The 16778-nt window shown below is 36.6% G+C and overlaps 1 protein-coding gene across 1 annotated transcript; it reads right to left on the bottom strand.

The window, feature by feature from the left end:
- Nucleotides 1-15346: 15346 nt before the first annotated feature.
- LOC149252235 (cytochrome P450 750A1-like) lies at nucleotides 15347-16378 on the bottom strand. The gene is made up of 2 exons (XM_089456633.1): nucleotides 16103-16378; nucleotides 15347-15994 (listed from the first exon to the last, which is right to left on the bottom strand). The coding sequence occupies exons 1-2, from the start codon at nucleotides 16370-16372 to the stop codon at nucleotides 15371-15373; spliced, it is 894 nt and encodes a 297-aa protein (XP_089312759.1). The 5' UTR covers nucleotides 16373-16378; the 3' UTR covers nucleotides 15347-15370.
- Between the last annotated feature and the right edge of the window lie 400 nt (nucleotides 16379-16778).

Here is a 16778-nt window from a genome sequence, read left to right as displayed (position 1 = left end):
CGAATCATCTAACAACATTATAATCAAGACTCCATGAGTAATTCCACCATTTCTTCCATAAATAGGATGTGAACTATCTGAAGAATGAATCCAAGTATTGGTTAGAAAGTATATATCCCTTACCCTCAAAGATGGAGCATTGGGTTCTTTAACCAAGGCTCTATTCCACCTTTATTTCCAAGGAAAATGATGAAATGTTAGACTGTGAGTTTCCAGTGGATATCTTTGTATTTTGTAAACTTGTTGTGCTAGCTATTATAAGTGGAAGGATTCTATTGCCAAAGGTTTGATAACTTTATTGCTTACATTGGAGGGAATATTTTTTTTAATTCTTTTAAAAGTATATCACCAAATGATGTTCAATGGAAATAGAGATAACATCCAACATCCATGTAGCTAGGTTGTATTTTACTTTGATCTTTGGTATTCTTGGAATAGCCTATAGTTTGTGATGGTTAAAGTAAGAAAATTAAATCACATTTAGACACTGAATTAACAATATTGTGTTCAAATCATTCATTTTCTAACTAAAAGACTCTGGTAAGCGATTACCTCAAACTATTCAATAATCTTGTGAGAATTCTAGCCCAACATCCTAAAATAAGTGACTTACTCCTCTTTTCATCGAGAATAGTTGAACCCAAATTTGTGGTAAGCTAGAAATCAACACCACTCATAAATAAACAATATAAATTATCATATAATATATACATTAGTTTAACTCATTAAAACATTCAAAGATGTTAATGCTGGGATGATGATACATAAAATTTTACTCTTAGTGTCTATTATATTACAAATAGTTTGCAAAAAATTTGTAGTTACTCTGGCATCCAAACTAGAAGTAGGCTCATCCATGAAAATTATAGGAGTTCTAGCAAGCTCAACACCTATTTTCAGCTTTTTCCTGTAATGCTATATGGGCATACTAGTACATCTCTCAAATTCTCTAATTCCATAGGTTCCATGACCTCATCAACAAAATCTTACAAATTGGAATCTTTTTCTCTTCTTACCCTTTTAATTCAGTTGATTAATTTAAACATATGAACTAATATTATATTGGTCCATAATGTTGTAACAAAGCCAAGTCAAAGATTAAGACTTTCCATGGTAAAGTGAGGCTAAATAAACATGGTTAAAAATCTCGTTCCATACTTTTATAAATGTATATATGTTTAATTTATATATTATTTTTTTTATAATTATTATTAATTTAAATTTAATTTTTTTTTTTTTTATATTTGTATATATGTTTAATTTTTATATTAATTATTTTTATAATTATTATTAATTTATTTTCTTTAGCAATATAAGATGTATGTTGAAGTTTTTTTATACTTATTATGGATTGATGCCTATTGAAGTATTTGGAATAAAGAGGCTTCACAACTCAAACTTGTAATTTAATAATTCCAACAATTCCTTGATTGATTGAAAGATTATCCAATAATAGAACTATTCAATTTTATTGACAAAGCTTAAGGCAATTGCATGGAAACTCATCATGTAACTTGAATTACATGGAAGCTCATCATGTCACTTGTAAGAATTGAACATGTGTGGAAAGGGTCCCAATCATTCTTCCCAACAAAATCAAATTTCTCAAAATGAGAACCTCTTTTTGAGTGCAAAACTTGAGGACAAGTTGGGACCTCAAGAGATTTTGATTGCTCCAGGTGCTTGGTAGATTGGAAGTTAAGATATATCTGTACTAGTTCTAAAAAATAAAACTATTTATATCACATATAAATTTCACTTCTATATATATATATATATATATATATATATATATAATTTTTAATTTTAGTATTATGGTAATAATACATATTATTACATATTAATGTGGGAAGTGAGATATTTTGTTTATATACTACATTTTACACAGTGAAATGTTTTTTTATTATTAATATATTTTAAAATACATGCTAATATTATTTAACTATGTATATTGAAAATTTTCATTTATGTCTCCATTGAACTTTTTTATTATTAATAATAATGATTTAAATCCAATTTTTTTTTTTTTTTTTTTTTTTATATGGGTGCTTCACCACTAGCTGGTGGGCCAAACAAGCAGGGCCTAACCCCAAGGGTGTTCAAGGAGATTTGACCTGGCTACCTCCCAACTCGAGAGATACTTAGCAACCGGTTTGAGCATCAAAAACATTAATTTTATTTCAAAGTTCAAATGATTTAGATATCTCCCTTTTATTCAGAATGTGATTGAACCTTTTTATTTTGAATTACTCTTTTTACATTGAATTATTTCTTTTCTTTGTATATTGAAATATTTTATTACAATCAACATTATATATATTTAATATTATACACTTTCTATAAATATAAGATTAATATTAATATAAATTGAATGGCATTGATATTTAAATAATTTATATAAATTTTTTATTGAAATAATTTTAAAAAATTACAAGAATGGTAACTTTTTAATATTGAAAAGAAAAAATATAATATTTTTATTTTTATTTTTAATTGCTTTATTTTTATATGAATATGTTATAAAATTACATTTCTTGGAAATATTTATTTTTTTTGAGAATAAGAACTACTCGTAATATCAATTGGCTTAGTAAACACAGTAAACTAACAAAACATATATGTCCATTATTAATTTGTATTATAGTAATCTTCATATTATTATTTATAAAACATTTTATGTTTACTTTAAAAAGGTGACCACATAAATCACACTTCAGCCTTATAATTGAACAATTATATAATAAAAACATTTTCACTTAAATAAATGTTACATGATGAAATGTGATTATATAATATTAAAAATTACTAATAAAATAATTAACGTGAAACCTTTCTTTTATATATATATATAGAATATTTTTGATATATAAAATGTTTACTTTAAAAAGTGACCACATAAATCACAGTTCAGCCTTATAATTGAACAATTATATAATAAAAACATTTTCACTTAAATAAATGTTAGATGATGAAATGTGATTATATAATATTAAAAATTACTAATAAAATAATTAACGTGAAACCTTTCTTTTATATATATATAAACAATATTTTTGATATATATTTTTTTCAACCTATAAAAAATAATAATAATTAAAATATGTTAAATTAATTATCTACATTGCGTTGCGTTATTTTATTTTGTTTAAATTATTTATAAAAATGAGTTAAAGTATCTTTATGAAGATTAATTAATATTGGTGTCAGTTTCCATACATGGAAATCTTAATTTGATTGTCCTCAAATTTTCTTTTGAAGAGGTCGCGGATTGCTGGTTATAACAATCCCAGTCAGCAATCATAAGTAAGGTACCAAAATCAGCACGTTAACGTAATCAAGTAACGCAATTACCATAAACTAAACTAGAACAACATGTGGACGAAACCAGGCCTGGAATTTGACGTCTCACGGAACATATTTTTTATTTCAGAACGTATTTGACAGCACGGAAAAAATCTTCCAAGTCAGGTTAATCAAGTTGAACCAGGACCATATAGTTTGGCAGCATGGATGGACACTCACACGGATGAACCATATGAGGATGAGGACTCGATGGAGGCCGAACTTGAAGGTGATCAAGTTGAACCAGGATCGTGCAGCTTATCGACATGGATGGGTGAGGTCACTCATATGGAGGAGCCTCATATGGATAAAGTAAGTATTGGTACATGTGTTTCATTTGGTCATTTGGTAGATGGATCATGGGTAGGAGAGGACGAGATCAGCTTGTCTAAACATGGGGACATTTTACCATGGATGACTATGATGGAGCCTTGCATGGAAATGCAAGGGTTGTTACCTGTTGAAGGACTTGTTGAGGTTGCTTGCTACCTTGAGATGGAAGGTGCAAGGGCCCGTGACAAGGGTGGAACTTGATGACCGTTGTGGATGATTTGGGTCATGCTTTAGCCACTTTTGGCTAAGTGCCCGGCATGACACATGGACAGACTGAAGGGCACACCCTTGAGTGGACTTCTCATGGCCGAACCTTGGTGGAGGAGCTATGGAAAAGGGACTCGTGATGACATGGTGATATGGTTGGTGACCGAGTTCACTAAACCGAAAATTGATTACCTGGATGATGATGGACTTCTCATGGCCGAGACCAAGAGATAGTCTTGGTGGACCTTTGAGGAGCTCATGATTGACATGAGATCGTTGTGACTTTTGGACATCATATATGGTGACTTGGAGATCTGATGCATTGAGGAGCTGAGGTCAGATGACTTTGATGTAGTATGGGATGCATACTTCCAATGTACATGTATGGGCATGGCTTGGAAGAGTGACTTGGTGTGGAGGATTGATGAGACACTTTGAGATGATGGGGTCACGATGATGATGATGATGGGTTGAGCCGAGACTCAACTACTTTTCACACATGATGATGTTGGGATAAATGTGGCAGGCTTAGCACATTGGCACCAACACTTCGTGGACAGCATGTTGCAGATGAGATGAATGGAGTTCATGGACCTGAGCATGGATTATGGGAGCTGATTCTTGATGAGTCAAAAATGTGACAGGATGCTTTGAGGAACAACCAATGGTGACATGAGGATGTGCATTCTCATGGTTTGGGCGTGACGGTTGGATTAGCTAGCCAACTAGTTCAGACATGGGGACCAGTATGTGCAGAGATGTGTTGGCATTTGTTGGAGTATCAGGGCAGAAGTTCACATGAGGAGATATATATACGAGCATTGGGTGGCCGTGTGGATACCAGCTCCTGGATAAATGCGCAGAGATTATATGTAGACAACGGGCTGTCGGGTTTTGATGAATTGCTTAAGCAGGTTGTCGGGTTTTGATAAGTTGCTTCAGCTTATGTAAAGGCGCAGGCCTGTTTTGTAATATTCTAAGTGTGGCCGTGGATTTGCCCGGCACACTTGTTTGTGTTGTATTTCTGAAAAATTATCATAATAAATATTATCATGGGCAGACTCGTTTGGGAGTTGCCCCTCCCATTCTATTTGTCATTGCAATTTGTTATTCGGTTTAAATTGTACATGAAGATGTTATGAATGGTGTATAATGGAGAACAAAGATTAAAGTTGTTATGTGATTATAAGTTGACAGTTAACGCACGGTTATATCAGTTAATGTTGATTTATGTCAGTTAAGGCGTAGCCCATAAACGAGAACTTGTTAAAAAGTGATCGTTCGGTGGTGCCGCACCCCACCGGGCACGGAAAAAGATTAACCGTAGACTTGGGGGCGTGACAATGGGAGTCTGGGACCACGTCACTACTGGGAGTATGGAGTCTGGACCACGTCACCACCCGACGAGTATGGAGTCTGGACCACGTCACCACCGGACCAACAGTGCTGCAGTAACCCTGGTAACAGTTTAAAATAAAAGGCTTTAACTGCATCACCTCCCACTGCGTACTACAGGGTACTTACCATTGAATAATCCAGCTACCATCTGCCGGGCGCCGCTCATAGCTGCTCAAAATTAAAACGAGACTTGCAAATTGCAATCTGCTACTGCTAGTCACTAGTGCCGCTGCTGCAGACTGCAGTGCGTATTCTTCCAGGCTCTGCAGTGCGTATTCCTCTAGGCTGTGGTGAAGCTCAGGTTCTAATCTGGGAGGGTTCATTGGATTTCAGACGTATAAACAAAGAACCAGCAAATAAGGTAAGTACTGAAAGCGATTTTTTTATTCTTCAATATCACATGTAACTATAGCTACGGTCTGAAAGTAATGTCCCTGGGTTTTTCAAATAGTGAAAAGGATATATCCAGGTTGATATTCTTTTAATAACAAGAATTTGAATTGATGTATTTGTAGTGCTTTTAGTTGTATTTAGAAAAGTTCATAGGATCCCTTGACAAAGTTCATATATCCACTTCACGCCTAATAGATTTTGAGGTTAAGATTTATTTCTACCCGTTCTAAATACTTCTGTAATGTTGGAGAGTCGGCGTTTCATCTTATTCTCTGATAGACTGTGTATCGATTTTCTCGCGTATCGGTAATATCGTCATTTTTTAACCAGAGAGCACTGTTCAGTTTCCCCACGGACCCCATGAGTAGTACGTTGTCAAATTGTTTTGTTCAGTTCTTCCTGAAAGCGCTCCAAGTTCCAACAGTGAGTACTGCGCTGTGAAATTGATTTTTCGTGCACTATATTGGTGTGTTAAACAGGCCTACGGAATTTTGATGAAAGGATCATTCAAACTTCTTATTTTGAATCAGATGGGTCTCCTCTAATTCTTAATAAGTTAGGTTTTAAACATCACCTTGGAAATTTCAATGAACTTAATTAAAGTTTTAACTCTTGTTTTGTTTTGATTTGATTTCGGAATATTTTTGGAATTTGAATTTGATTTGATTTTAATTATTTTTGGAATTTTATTAATTGTTTGATTGGGCTGCTTTATATCACATTTTAAAAATATTTCAAAATAAAAATAGTTCTTAATATTAAAACTCTAAAATTTTGATTGCTTTTGAAAATAAAGCTCAACATTCCAACAGAGTCCCGACTCCCACCATGAAAAGAAAAATTCATTCCACACTTGAGTCCAAATTGAATTAATCAATTAGGACTTTGAGGTGAAACTAGGACTTTGAGGTGAAACTTTTTCTAAGCGTATGAAATTTTAGTGGAAATTGAATTACTTAGTTAGGACTTTGTGGTAAGTTTCAAGGGATTCACTCAATTTTTAAATTTTTTTGTGGTTGGTAGAGGACCATCGGTTATTTTTTTTAATTGGACCGTAAATCTTAAAATATTCTAGGTTTTTTTAATATTATTATAGGTTTTAGAATATTTTGAATATATAAATGTAAAGGATATTAATAAAATGGTGAATTTTAAGTCATCGTTGAAATGGTGTTTTTGGGTAATATAATTTTAAGTAGAATTGTTACTTTTTATTGTTTAAAATGCATTTTTCCATGTATAAATGGATTCAGTGTTCTAAAAAACTAATGAAACACTCTAACTCTGTTGCTTAAACAACTTGAACTTATAATTTTTAAAAATCTCTTTTAAATTATAGACAAAATTAAAAAAATATTAAAAAAAGCCATTTATAATTTTAAAAAATATCTTTAAGATTTGAACAAAATTAAAAAAATATTTAAAAAAAATCATTTTATCTATTAATTAAACCACCCATTCTAATAAATATGATGTGATTTAATAATCATAAATATGCATTAAAACTGATATATAAATTTATATAGATTTTTTTTGGTATATAAAAATGTTATTTGAAAAAAAAACTATTGAATTAACTTATATGCATTAGTGTTTTTTGAAATATTCCAGAATTTATAATAGAATTAAACTAAAATGCGTTGCGTTATCCCATGCAAGGAAGCAACTGACCTCGGTTGGAATGCATTCATCCATGAGATGTGGAAACCAGAAGCAATTAAACCCCAGAGAGGGTTCTTGGAATGAGAGACGGTCAAACCCGAGAGAGGGTTCTTGGAATGAGAGACGGTCTGCGATATATGTTGAAATCTAATTTCAACGCAGCCGTACGCTCCCCAAAACCGCCAGCGAAAACCACAAACCGGTTTAAAGATTTCTCGGACCGCCTACCTGCAGAGAATGGTTTTCGTACACAAGGGCCCGAGAAAATGTGGAGCTGACACGTGGTTCAGCCCTAACGTAACGCAACGTCATTTTCTCGGAGGTTAATGTTCAGCACTTGTTGGCCTTCCGATATTCTCCTCCTCCGTTCGATCTACTCCACCCTTTTGGTCCGTTGATTGCCCAAACCTGCATACGGCAAATATTAAATTCAATGCATTGCGTGGAGTAAAAGGTTTATGGTTGACCGCCGTAGGTGAGAGAGAGTCATTGAATTTAATGGTGCTACGTAGATTTAGGTGGGCCTTTTTATTATGGGTATGGGCACGTATAATATATGTCTTTTATATATATTTCTTATATACGGCATGTATTAAATGTGAAAACATATGTAATAAGTTTTTATGTTTTTGAGTGTGTTGACTTTCATTATGTATGGCACACGGGAGGTAAATGGAATGTGTTCGCAGCAGCGAAAAGAAGAACCAGAGGATGTATGCACAGCAGTGCACAAATGTATCTTGTAATGTTTTGTGAGGCATAGTAAAACAGAGGAGTAGAAAAACCATGTGTGGTTTTGCAAATGCATAAAGAAAATGGTGGAGCGAATTTTGTAAGCCTGTGTAAGTTTTGCTTTTACAGCAGTATGTAAAATTGTTTTACACCAGTAAATGTGAATGGAAGTTTTACAGCAGTAAATGTTAATGGGAATTTTAACAGCAGTGTAAATTCTCATATGGAGACACAGTGAATGTTTTTTTTTGTTTTAATGAATAGAAATATTTTATGGTGAAATCCTCTGTTCCTCAGTGAATTTTTTTTTAAGTCTTCTGTGTGCACAAAAGATCCTGGAGCAAAAGAAACAGAGCATTGCCTCTGTGTGTTTGAATATTTGGTTTTTGGTATTTTCCCCATTAAAAAAATACCCAATAGTGGTATCAGAGCAGGCTTAGGCTCTTTGAAGGTGACAAAGAAGCTGAAAGAAGGACCTGTTGCAGAGGTAAAACTTTTCAAGCAAAGTGAAGGCTCAGTCAAGAGAATACTCAGGTATTTCACAAAGTTTTTTTTGTGTTGCTGAAGAAACAGTTAGCTGTTTAAACACACAGTCAAGGATTTAGTGGCATAGATCAGAATACAAGGAATGGCCAGCACAAGCACTGGTATGGGTTTGTTTAACACCCAGCTCCCACAGTTTAATGGGAAGAACTATGATTATTGGTCAATAACTATGACAGCCCTGCTTGCCTCCCAAGACTTATGGGAAATAGTTGAAGATGGCTTTGAAGAACCAGCATATGAAACTGAGTTCAATGCATTAACTCAGGGAGAGAAGGATCTGCTTAAGAACAATAGGAAGAAGGATTCAAAAGCCCGAGTGTTGTTGTATCTAGCAGTAGACCAGAGTATGTTTCCAAGGTTAGCAGCAGCTAAGACAGCCAAAGAAGCATGGCAAACTCTCAAGACAGCCTATCAAGGCATGGAGAGAGTGAAGACAGCAAAATTGCAAATGCTGAGAAAGGATTTTGAGAACTTGAACATGAAGGAGTCAGATAACATTGACTCATTTTTCACTCATGTGATTGGTGTAATCACACAAATGAGAACTCATGGAGAAACCATTGAAGATAGAAGGATTGTGGAGAAAATATTGAGGGTCTTACCCTCAAGGTTTGATGCCATAGTCACCACCATCGAAGAGACAAAGGATCTCTCAAGTTATTCAGTTGATGAGCTACATGCATCACTGATAACACATGAGCAGAGGTTGAGTAGGAATGAAAACTCATCTCTTGAGCAAGCCTTCAAGACCCAGATGTCCTTTGGAAGAGGCAGAGGTCAAGGCAGAGGAAACAAAAGAGGAAGAGGCAGAAGCCAGAACAGAGGAGGAAGGAACAACTCATCAAATGCACAAGGAAGAGGCAACAATCCAAATCAGAACCAAGGCCAAGGCAGCAACCAACAAGGAGGACAGTATCAGGCTCAAGGACAAAGGTATGATAAATCTAATGTTCAATGCTATTATTGCAAAAAGTATGGACATTATGCTAGTGATTGTAGAAAGAAACAGTATGATAAGAACAGCAGACAAAATGCAAATGTTACAAGAGAAAACAGCAGTCAAAATAATGTCCTGTTAGCTTGTAACATGGCTGAAACACATAGTGAAGACATATGGTTTTTAGACTCAGGTTGCAGCAACCATATGACAGGAAACATTGCCCTCTTCTCAGCCTTAAATCAGAATTTGAAATCAGAGGTCACACTAGGAACTGATAGTAAAGTGTCTGTTATGGGAAAAGGGGAGGTAAAAATATTTACAAAACAAGGAGAAAGGAAAACCATAGCAGATGTCTACTATGTCCCCGGAATGAGATGTGACCTATTGAGTGTTGGACAGCTTATCCAAAAGGGTTACAATGTTTACTTTGTAAATGATGTGTGCACCATCATGGATATACCACCCAGCAAAAGATGCATTGCTGAAGTGAAGATGACAAGGAACAGGATGTTCCCTTTGAGGATCAGGGCAGATTTGAAAAACAAAAATGAAATTGCAGCAGTTACCCAAGAGGCCTTCCAAAGCGTGCCAAAGGATGAGAACTGGTTATGGCACTTGAGATTTGGGCATCTAAATTTTGGAGGTCTAAACTTGTTGAGCAGGAAAGGAATGGTAAGAGGATTACCATTGATAGAGAAGCCGGACAGCCTTTGTGAAGGCTGCATATTGGGAAAACAACACAGAGAGAGTTTTCCATCAGGGAAAAGCATAAGGGCAAAGGCACCCTTAGAGATCATCCACTCAGATTTGTGTGGACCGATGCAAGCTCCATCATTAGCAGGCAGCCTATATTTCCTAACATTCATTGATGACTGTACAAGAAAGACTTGGATATATTTTCTTAAAAACAAAAGTGAAGTGTTTGAGAAATTCCAAAATTTCAAAGCACTTGTGGAGAACCAAAGCGGGCTGCACATAAAAGTATTGAGAACTGATAGAGGAGGTGAGTATATCTCCAAGGAATTCCTAAGATTTTGTAGAGAAAATGGAATTCATAAACAGTTTACAACTCGGTACACCCCACAGCAAAATGGAGTTGCTGAAAGGAAGAACAGGACCATCATGGATATGGCGAGGAGCATGCTGAAGGCAAAGCATTTGCCAAATGAGTATTGGGCTGAAGCTGTACATTGTGCAGTTTATATATTGAACAGGTGTCCTACAAAAGCAGTCATGAACAAGGTGCCGGAAGAAGCATGGAGTGGGAGAAAGCAAAGTGTCACCCACATGAGAGTTTTTGGGTGTGTGGCCTATGCACACATTCCGGATCAGCTAAGGAGGAAGTTGGACAGCAAAGGGGAGAAATGTCTCTTCATTGGATACAGTGATGAATCCAAAGCCTACAGGCTGTACATTCCATCTACCAAGAAGTTTTTTGTCAGCAGGGATGTTCAATTCATTGAAGAGGAAGCTTGGGATGGAAGCATAGAGAAAACAGTGAATGTCAAGAGCTGTTTGTCTCATGATGAAGATGAAGAGGAAGTGGCTGAAATGAATCCCCAAACAGCAGCGCCAACACAAGGACAGCAAGGGACACCATTGAGGACAACACAAGGACGACAAGGTACACCATTGAGGATCAATGAGAGTGCTTTTCCAAGCACACCACAAGGAGGAAATTCAAGTGCATCTTCAAGCACTTGCACACCAAGTGAAAGAGGTAAGAAATTTAGAAATCTAAGTGACATTTATGAAGAAGGAATGAATTCCTTATTTGCCTTATTTTGTCATGTGGATGATCCTATTCATTTCGAAGATGCAATTAAAGATAGGAAATGGATAGAAGCTATGGATGAGGAGATGAATGCCATAAAGAGAAACAAAACATGGGATTTGGTAGAGTTACCAAAAGGCAAAGAAGTCATTGGTGTGAAATGGGTCTACAAGACCAAGAGCAATGCTGAAGGCAAGATTGAAAGGCATAAAGCAAGGCTGGTTGTCAAGGGGTACAAGCAGCAGTATGGGAGAGATTATGAGGAGACTTTCGCCCCGGTTGCAAGAATGGAAACCGTGAGAGCAGTGCTGTCCATAACAGCTCAAAACAAATGGAAAGTCTACCAAATGGACGTGAAGTCAGCATTCCTAAATGGAGTGTTAATGGAAGAGGTTTATGTGGAACAGCCTCTCGGGTATGAGAAGAAAGGTGAAGAGCACAAAGTGTGCAAATTGAAGAAAGCTCTTTATGGGCTGAAGCAAGCGCCAAGAGCATGGTACAGCAGGATAGATTCATATCTATTGGATAATGAATTTGACAAATGTGAAGGAGAACCCACAGTCTACATCAAGGAAAAGGATGGTAAGATTTTAATTGTTGTCTTATATGTTGATGATGTGATTTTCACAGGTAATGATGATCAGCTCATTGAGAATTTTAAATCAGTCATGAAGGATGAATTTGAAATGACTGACATGGGTTTGTTGAGATACTTCTTAGGCATAGAAGTAGATCAAAATGAAAAAGGAATTTTTATATCTCAAGCAAGATATGTAAATCAAATTTTGAGCAGATTTAAGATGGAAGAATGCAAGGCAGCAATCACTCCCACAGTGATGGGATTAAAGCTCAGCAGAGAGGACAGCAGCAAGGATTTTGATCCTAGTTTGTATAAAAGTATTGTGGGCAGCGTTATGTATTTAACAGCAACTAGGCCTGATTTAATGTATGTTGTTAGTTTAATTTCCAGGTTCATGGAGAGGCCAAAGGAGGCACATTGGCAGGCAGCAAAGAGAATTTTGAGGTATGTCAAAGGCACCAAAATGTTTGGAATTTTATATCATGCCTCAGAACATTCAGATTTGGTTGGATACACAGACAGCGATTGGGCTGGAAGTGTAGATGATCGGAAGAGCACTTCCGGTTATGTTTTTAATATGGGTTCAGGAGCCATTTCATGGGCTTCTAAGAAGCAGTCCATTGTAGCATTGTCTACAGCAGAGGCTGAATATGTGGCAGCTACAGCAGCAGCATGTCAAGTAGTGTGGATGAGAAGAATGTTGAGAAGCTTAGGCCAAGAGCAGGCAAAAGCGACAGTGATCTTTTGTGACAATAGCTCAGCTATTGCATTGTCAAAGAATTCAGTGTTTCATAAGAGAACGAAACACATTGATACCAGGTTTCACTACATCAGAGAATTGGTGAACAATGGAGAAATTGTCCTAGAACATTGCAGGACTCAGGAACAGGTAGCAGACATCTTGACAAAGCCATTGGATCAGAAAAGCTTTGAATTTTTGAGAAAGTGTCTCAGTATGACCGAATGCCCAGCTGTTGAAATTAAAGGGGAGTGTTGAAATCTAATTTCAACGCAGCCGTACGCTCCCCAAAACCGCCAGCGAAAACCACAAACCGGTTTAAAGATTTCTCGGACCGCCTACCTGCAGAGAATGGTTTTCGTACACAAGGGCCCGAGAAAATGTGGAGCTGACACGTGGTTCAGCCCTGACGTAACGCAACGTCATTTTCTCGGAGGTTAATGTTCAACACTTGTTGGCCTTCCGATATTCTCCTCCTCCGTTCGATCTACTCCACCCTTTTGGTCCGTTGATTGCCCAAACCTGCATACGGCAAATATTAAATTCAATGCATTGCGTGGAGTAAAAGGTTTATGGTTGACCGCCGTAGGTGAGAGAGAGTCATTGAATTTAATGGTGCTACGTAGATTTAGGTGGGCCTTTTTATTATGGGTATGGGCACGTATAATATATGTCTTTTATATATATTTCTTATATACGGCATGTATTAAATGTGAAAACATATGTAATAAGTTTTTATGTTTTTGAGTGTGTTGACTTTCATTATGTATGGCACACGGGAGGTAAATGGAATGTGTTCGCAGCAGCGAAAAGAAGAACCAGAGGATGTATGCACAGCAGTGCACAAATGTATCTTGTAATGTTTTGTGAGGCATAGTAAAACAGAGGAGTAGAAAAACCATGTGTGGTTTTGCAAATGCATAAAGAAAATGGTGGAGCGAATTTTGTAAGCCTGTGTAAGTTTTGCTTTTACAGCAGTATGTAAAATTGTTTTACACCAGTAAATGTGAATGGAAGTTTTACAGCAGTAAATGTTAATGGGAATTTTAACAGCAGTGTAAATTCTCATATGGAGACACAGTGAATGTTTTTTTTTGTTTTAATGAATAGAAATATTTTATGGTGAAATCCTCTGTTCCTCAGTGAATTTTTTTTTAAGTCTTCTGTGTGCACAAAAGATCCTGGAGCAAAAGAAACAGAGCATTGCCTCTGTGTGTTTGAATATTTGGTTTTTGGTATTTTCCCCATTAAAAAAATACCCAACAATATAGAGATATATTCAAGTATCAACGTTAGAATCTTGTCCTGTCACACAGAACACGGAGATCAAACACCTACCGCGTGATTTCTTTAGGTTGATTGCAGGGCATGGGCCCGAAGATTTGATTTTTTAAACTATAATCGGGGAAGAGGTTTCTTTAAGTAAGTTGAGATTCATTAGCCCTTTCTCCTGCCATGGTCACTATTCAGATCTCAGGTTATACAGATCTCAGGTTTGGTTGCAGGTACGGGTCTACGATGTATTTATAATTTTATTAGATAATTTATTTATCGTTCATGGATTGTAAATTTTTTGCAAAGATTTTATTGTTTAAATGGTCCTACCATAAATTTGAGTTATAATCTAACAAGAATCATTATAAACAACAGTGATTATAAACCTCCATTTGATGACTTATTATGTGCTATGGAATAAATTTACAAAAATTATTAAAATAAAGTTTTCAATAACACTCACAATTAAAACAAAAGAAAAAAAATAAAAAAACATCATCAAATTTTAATTTGACAGGCAAAACGAAAAAATTCCAGGCCTGGACGAAACCATTGCTTGCGAAAATAGAATACTATAAACTAAATTAGAAAAACATGTAGCGAAGGCATTGGTAGCGAAATGAGAATAGCTTGTAGCGTGCTTCCGAAAATCGGTAACTAGCCTCTTCCTACGCTGCATCGCTGGACTACAGTAACTAGCCGCACGGTAACTAGCCTCTTCCTACGCTTCATCGCTGGACTACAGTGGAAAGCCTGTCCTCAACCTTGGATAACCACACAGCGTCACTTGCCTTGGAATCGTCACTCTCAAACTGGGTACCTGCTTATATGCTGTTTCCATATAAAGAATTGAGGAAAGTTACATTCAGTGATACGTGGCTTAACGGTGATATCTGGTTTAAATGTAAGTTTAGTTAGGTGATAAGTAAAATTAATAAATTGTTGTTTAAATCTCATTTGAGTATATTAAGTATATTATTTGTTATGATTTCGGTTTAAGAAATATACTCTTCATTTCAAAAAAGAAAAAAGAAAATTGAATTCTGGACTTCCTTCCTTTAGATTAGTGAAAAAAAAAAAAATGGATTCTGGACTTCCTTTAGATTAATCCAAGAAATTAGTGATTCACCATAATTAAAAAGAATTAAAAAATTACCCATAGCTAGGTATATTATTAACCTTCCAAATTCTCTGCTAACAATCTCAATCACCAGATAAGGTAAAGTACCATAATTACCATGATTATACTGTAATTACCATAAGGTAAAGTAGAGTAACATGTAGCGAAAGCATGCTAGTGAAAGTAGAATATCACTAAATTAGGATAACATGCAACGAAAATAATGTAACTAGCGAAACTAAATAGGTTGTAGCGTACTAGCGAAAATAGGAAACCCGCTCCATAGGGAGCGCACGCTACCTCGCCTCTTCTTAGACTTCATCGCTGGACTATAGTGGAAAGCCGACCCTCAATCCTGGATATGCACACAGCGGAACTTGCCTTGGCATCATCAGCCCACACAATTCCGTCATATCCAGCAGCGATGGATCACCTTTAACTGTCCAGTCAAAAATGTGCATCATCTGAGCCAATGCGAGTTCAATTGTGGGAATAGCCATGGGGACCCCTGGGCATCCTCTCCTTCCTGCCCCAAACGGTATCATACGGAAGTCTGATTGATCTGCTAAATTCACATGTTCCTCCTCCATGAATCTCTCCGGCTTGAATTCCGAAGCATCTGCCCCCCACACGCTGGGATCCCTTCCTATAGCCCACACATTCACCATTACCATTGTTTTCTTAGGGATATGGTATCCTCCTGCTGTTACAGCCTCTACAGATTCATGAGGAATACCCAGCGGCCCCGCTGGGTATAGTCTTAGCGTCTCTTTCACTACGCAGTGGAGGTATTTCATCCTTACTACATCGGATTCAATCACTTGGCGATGTTTGCCCACTATACATTCGATTTCTTCCTGCAAACTCTTCATGGCATGTGGATGTCTGAGCAGCTCACTCATTGCCCATTCTAACGTAGTTGACAGCGTGTCCACAGCAGCTACCAACATGTCCTGCACAGATACGAATTCAATTAATGCAAGAAATTGATTAATTTAACTTAAAGAATGATGATCAAAAATGATAATAGAATGGCCGAGGGCGGAGGCGGAGAGACACACAAGAACAAGAGCCTTCATAGTTTCCCGTGTGATTTTGGAGTCGGCCTCAGCTTTCTCGAGCAGCACATCCACGAAATCTTTGACGTGAGGCTCTTCGTCTTTCTGGTGACTCGCGGCCATGCGATGGCCAACATGGTCATCTATTTTTTTCTCCGCAAATTCATCGAATGCTTTATGGATTTTGTTCTTGTGTCCCTTGATTCCTTGCAAATCAAGCCAATCCAAATAAGGAATAAAGTCTCCGATGTTAAAAGCTCCCATCGCAGTCATCAGGTCTACTAATAAATCCTTCAAACTCTTGAAATCACCGATCGCTAGGAAATTTCCTCCCCGCCAGTATCCGCCAAACTATATTGGAAGTGAGAGGAAAGAGGCCCTTGCTAATATTGACACCAATTATTCCGCTCTCACTCTCCTCCCAAATTGAACGGATCATCGCAGATACTTCTTCCTCTCGCACGTGCTTGAAGGACTCAATTCTTTTGGCATTCAGAAATTCTGTTACGCATATTTTTCTCATTTCCCTCCAGTGATCTCCATACGGGGCGAAGGCCACATCTTTAGAGTTGAAAAACATTAATCTCTAAGTGGCCCTTGGAGGTCGGCTAGCAAAAATCAAGTCATGAGTTTTGAGAAACTCTTTGGCTATCTCAGAAGAAGAGACAACGACGGTAGG

The sequence above is a fragment of the Pinus tabuliformis genome, chromosome 7, assembly GCF_031772625.1.
Source record: "Pinus tabuliformis cultivar Carrire ecotype Pingquan chromosome 7, CPIR1, whole genome shotgun sequence".
NCBI lineage: Eukaryota > Viridiplantae > Streptophyta > Pinopsida > Pinales > Pinaceae > Pinus > Pinus tabuliformis.
Note: the sequence above shows the minus strand (reverse complement) of the source record. Positions and strands in the feature narration are given on the sequence as shown.

Coding starts and splice junctions, on each gene's coding strand:
- LOC149252235 (XM_089456633.1), bottom strand. CDS start 16,372: ATGACTGCGATGGGAGCTTTTAACATCGGAGACTTTATTCCTTATTTG. Junction 15,995..16,102: donor CTATGAAGGCTCTTGTTCTT/GTGTGTCTCTCC, acceptor GTATCTGTGCAG/GACATGTTGGTAGCTGCTGT.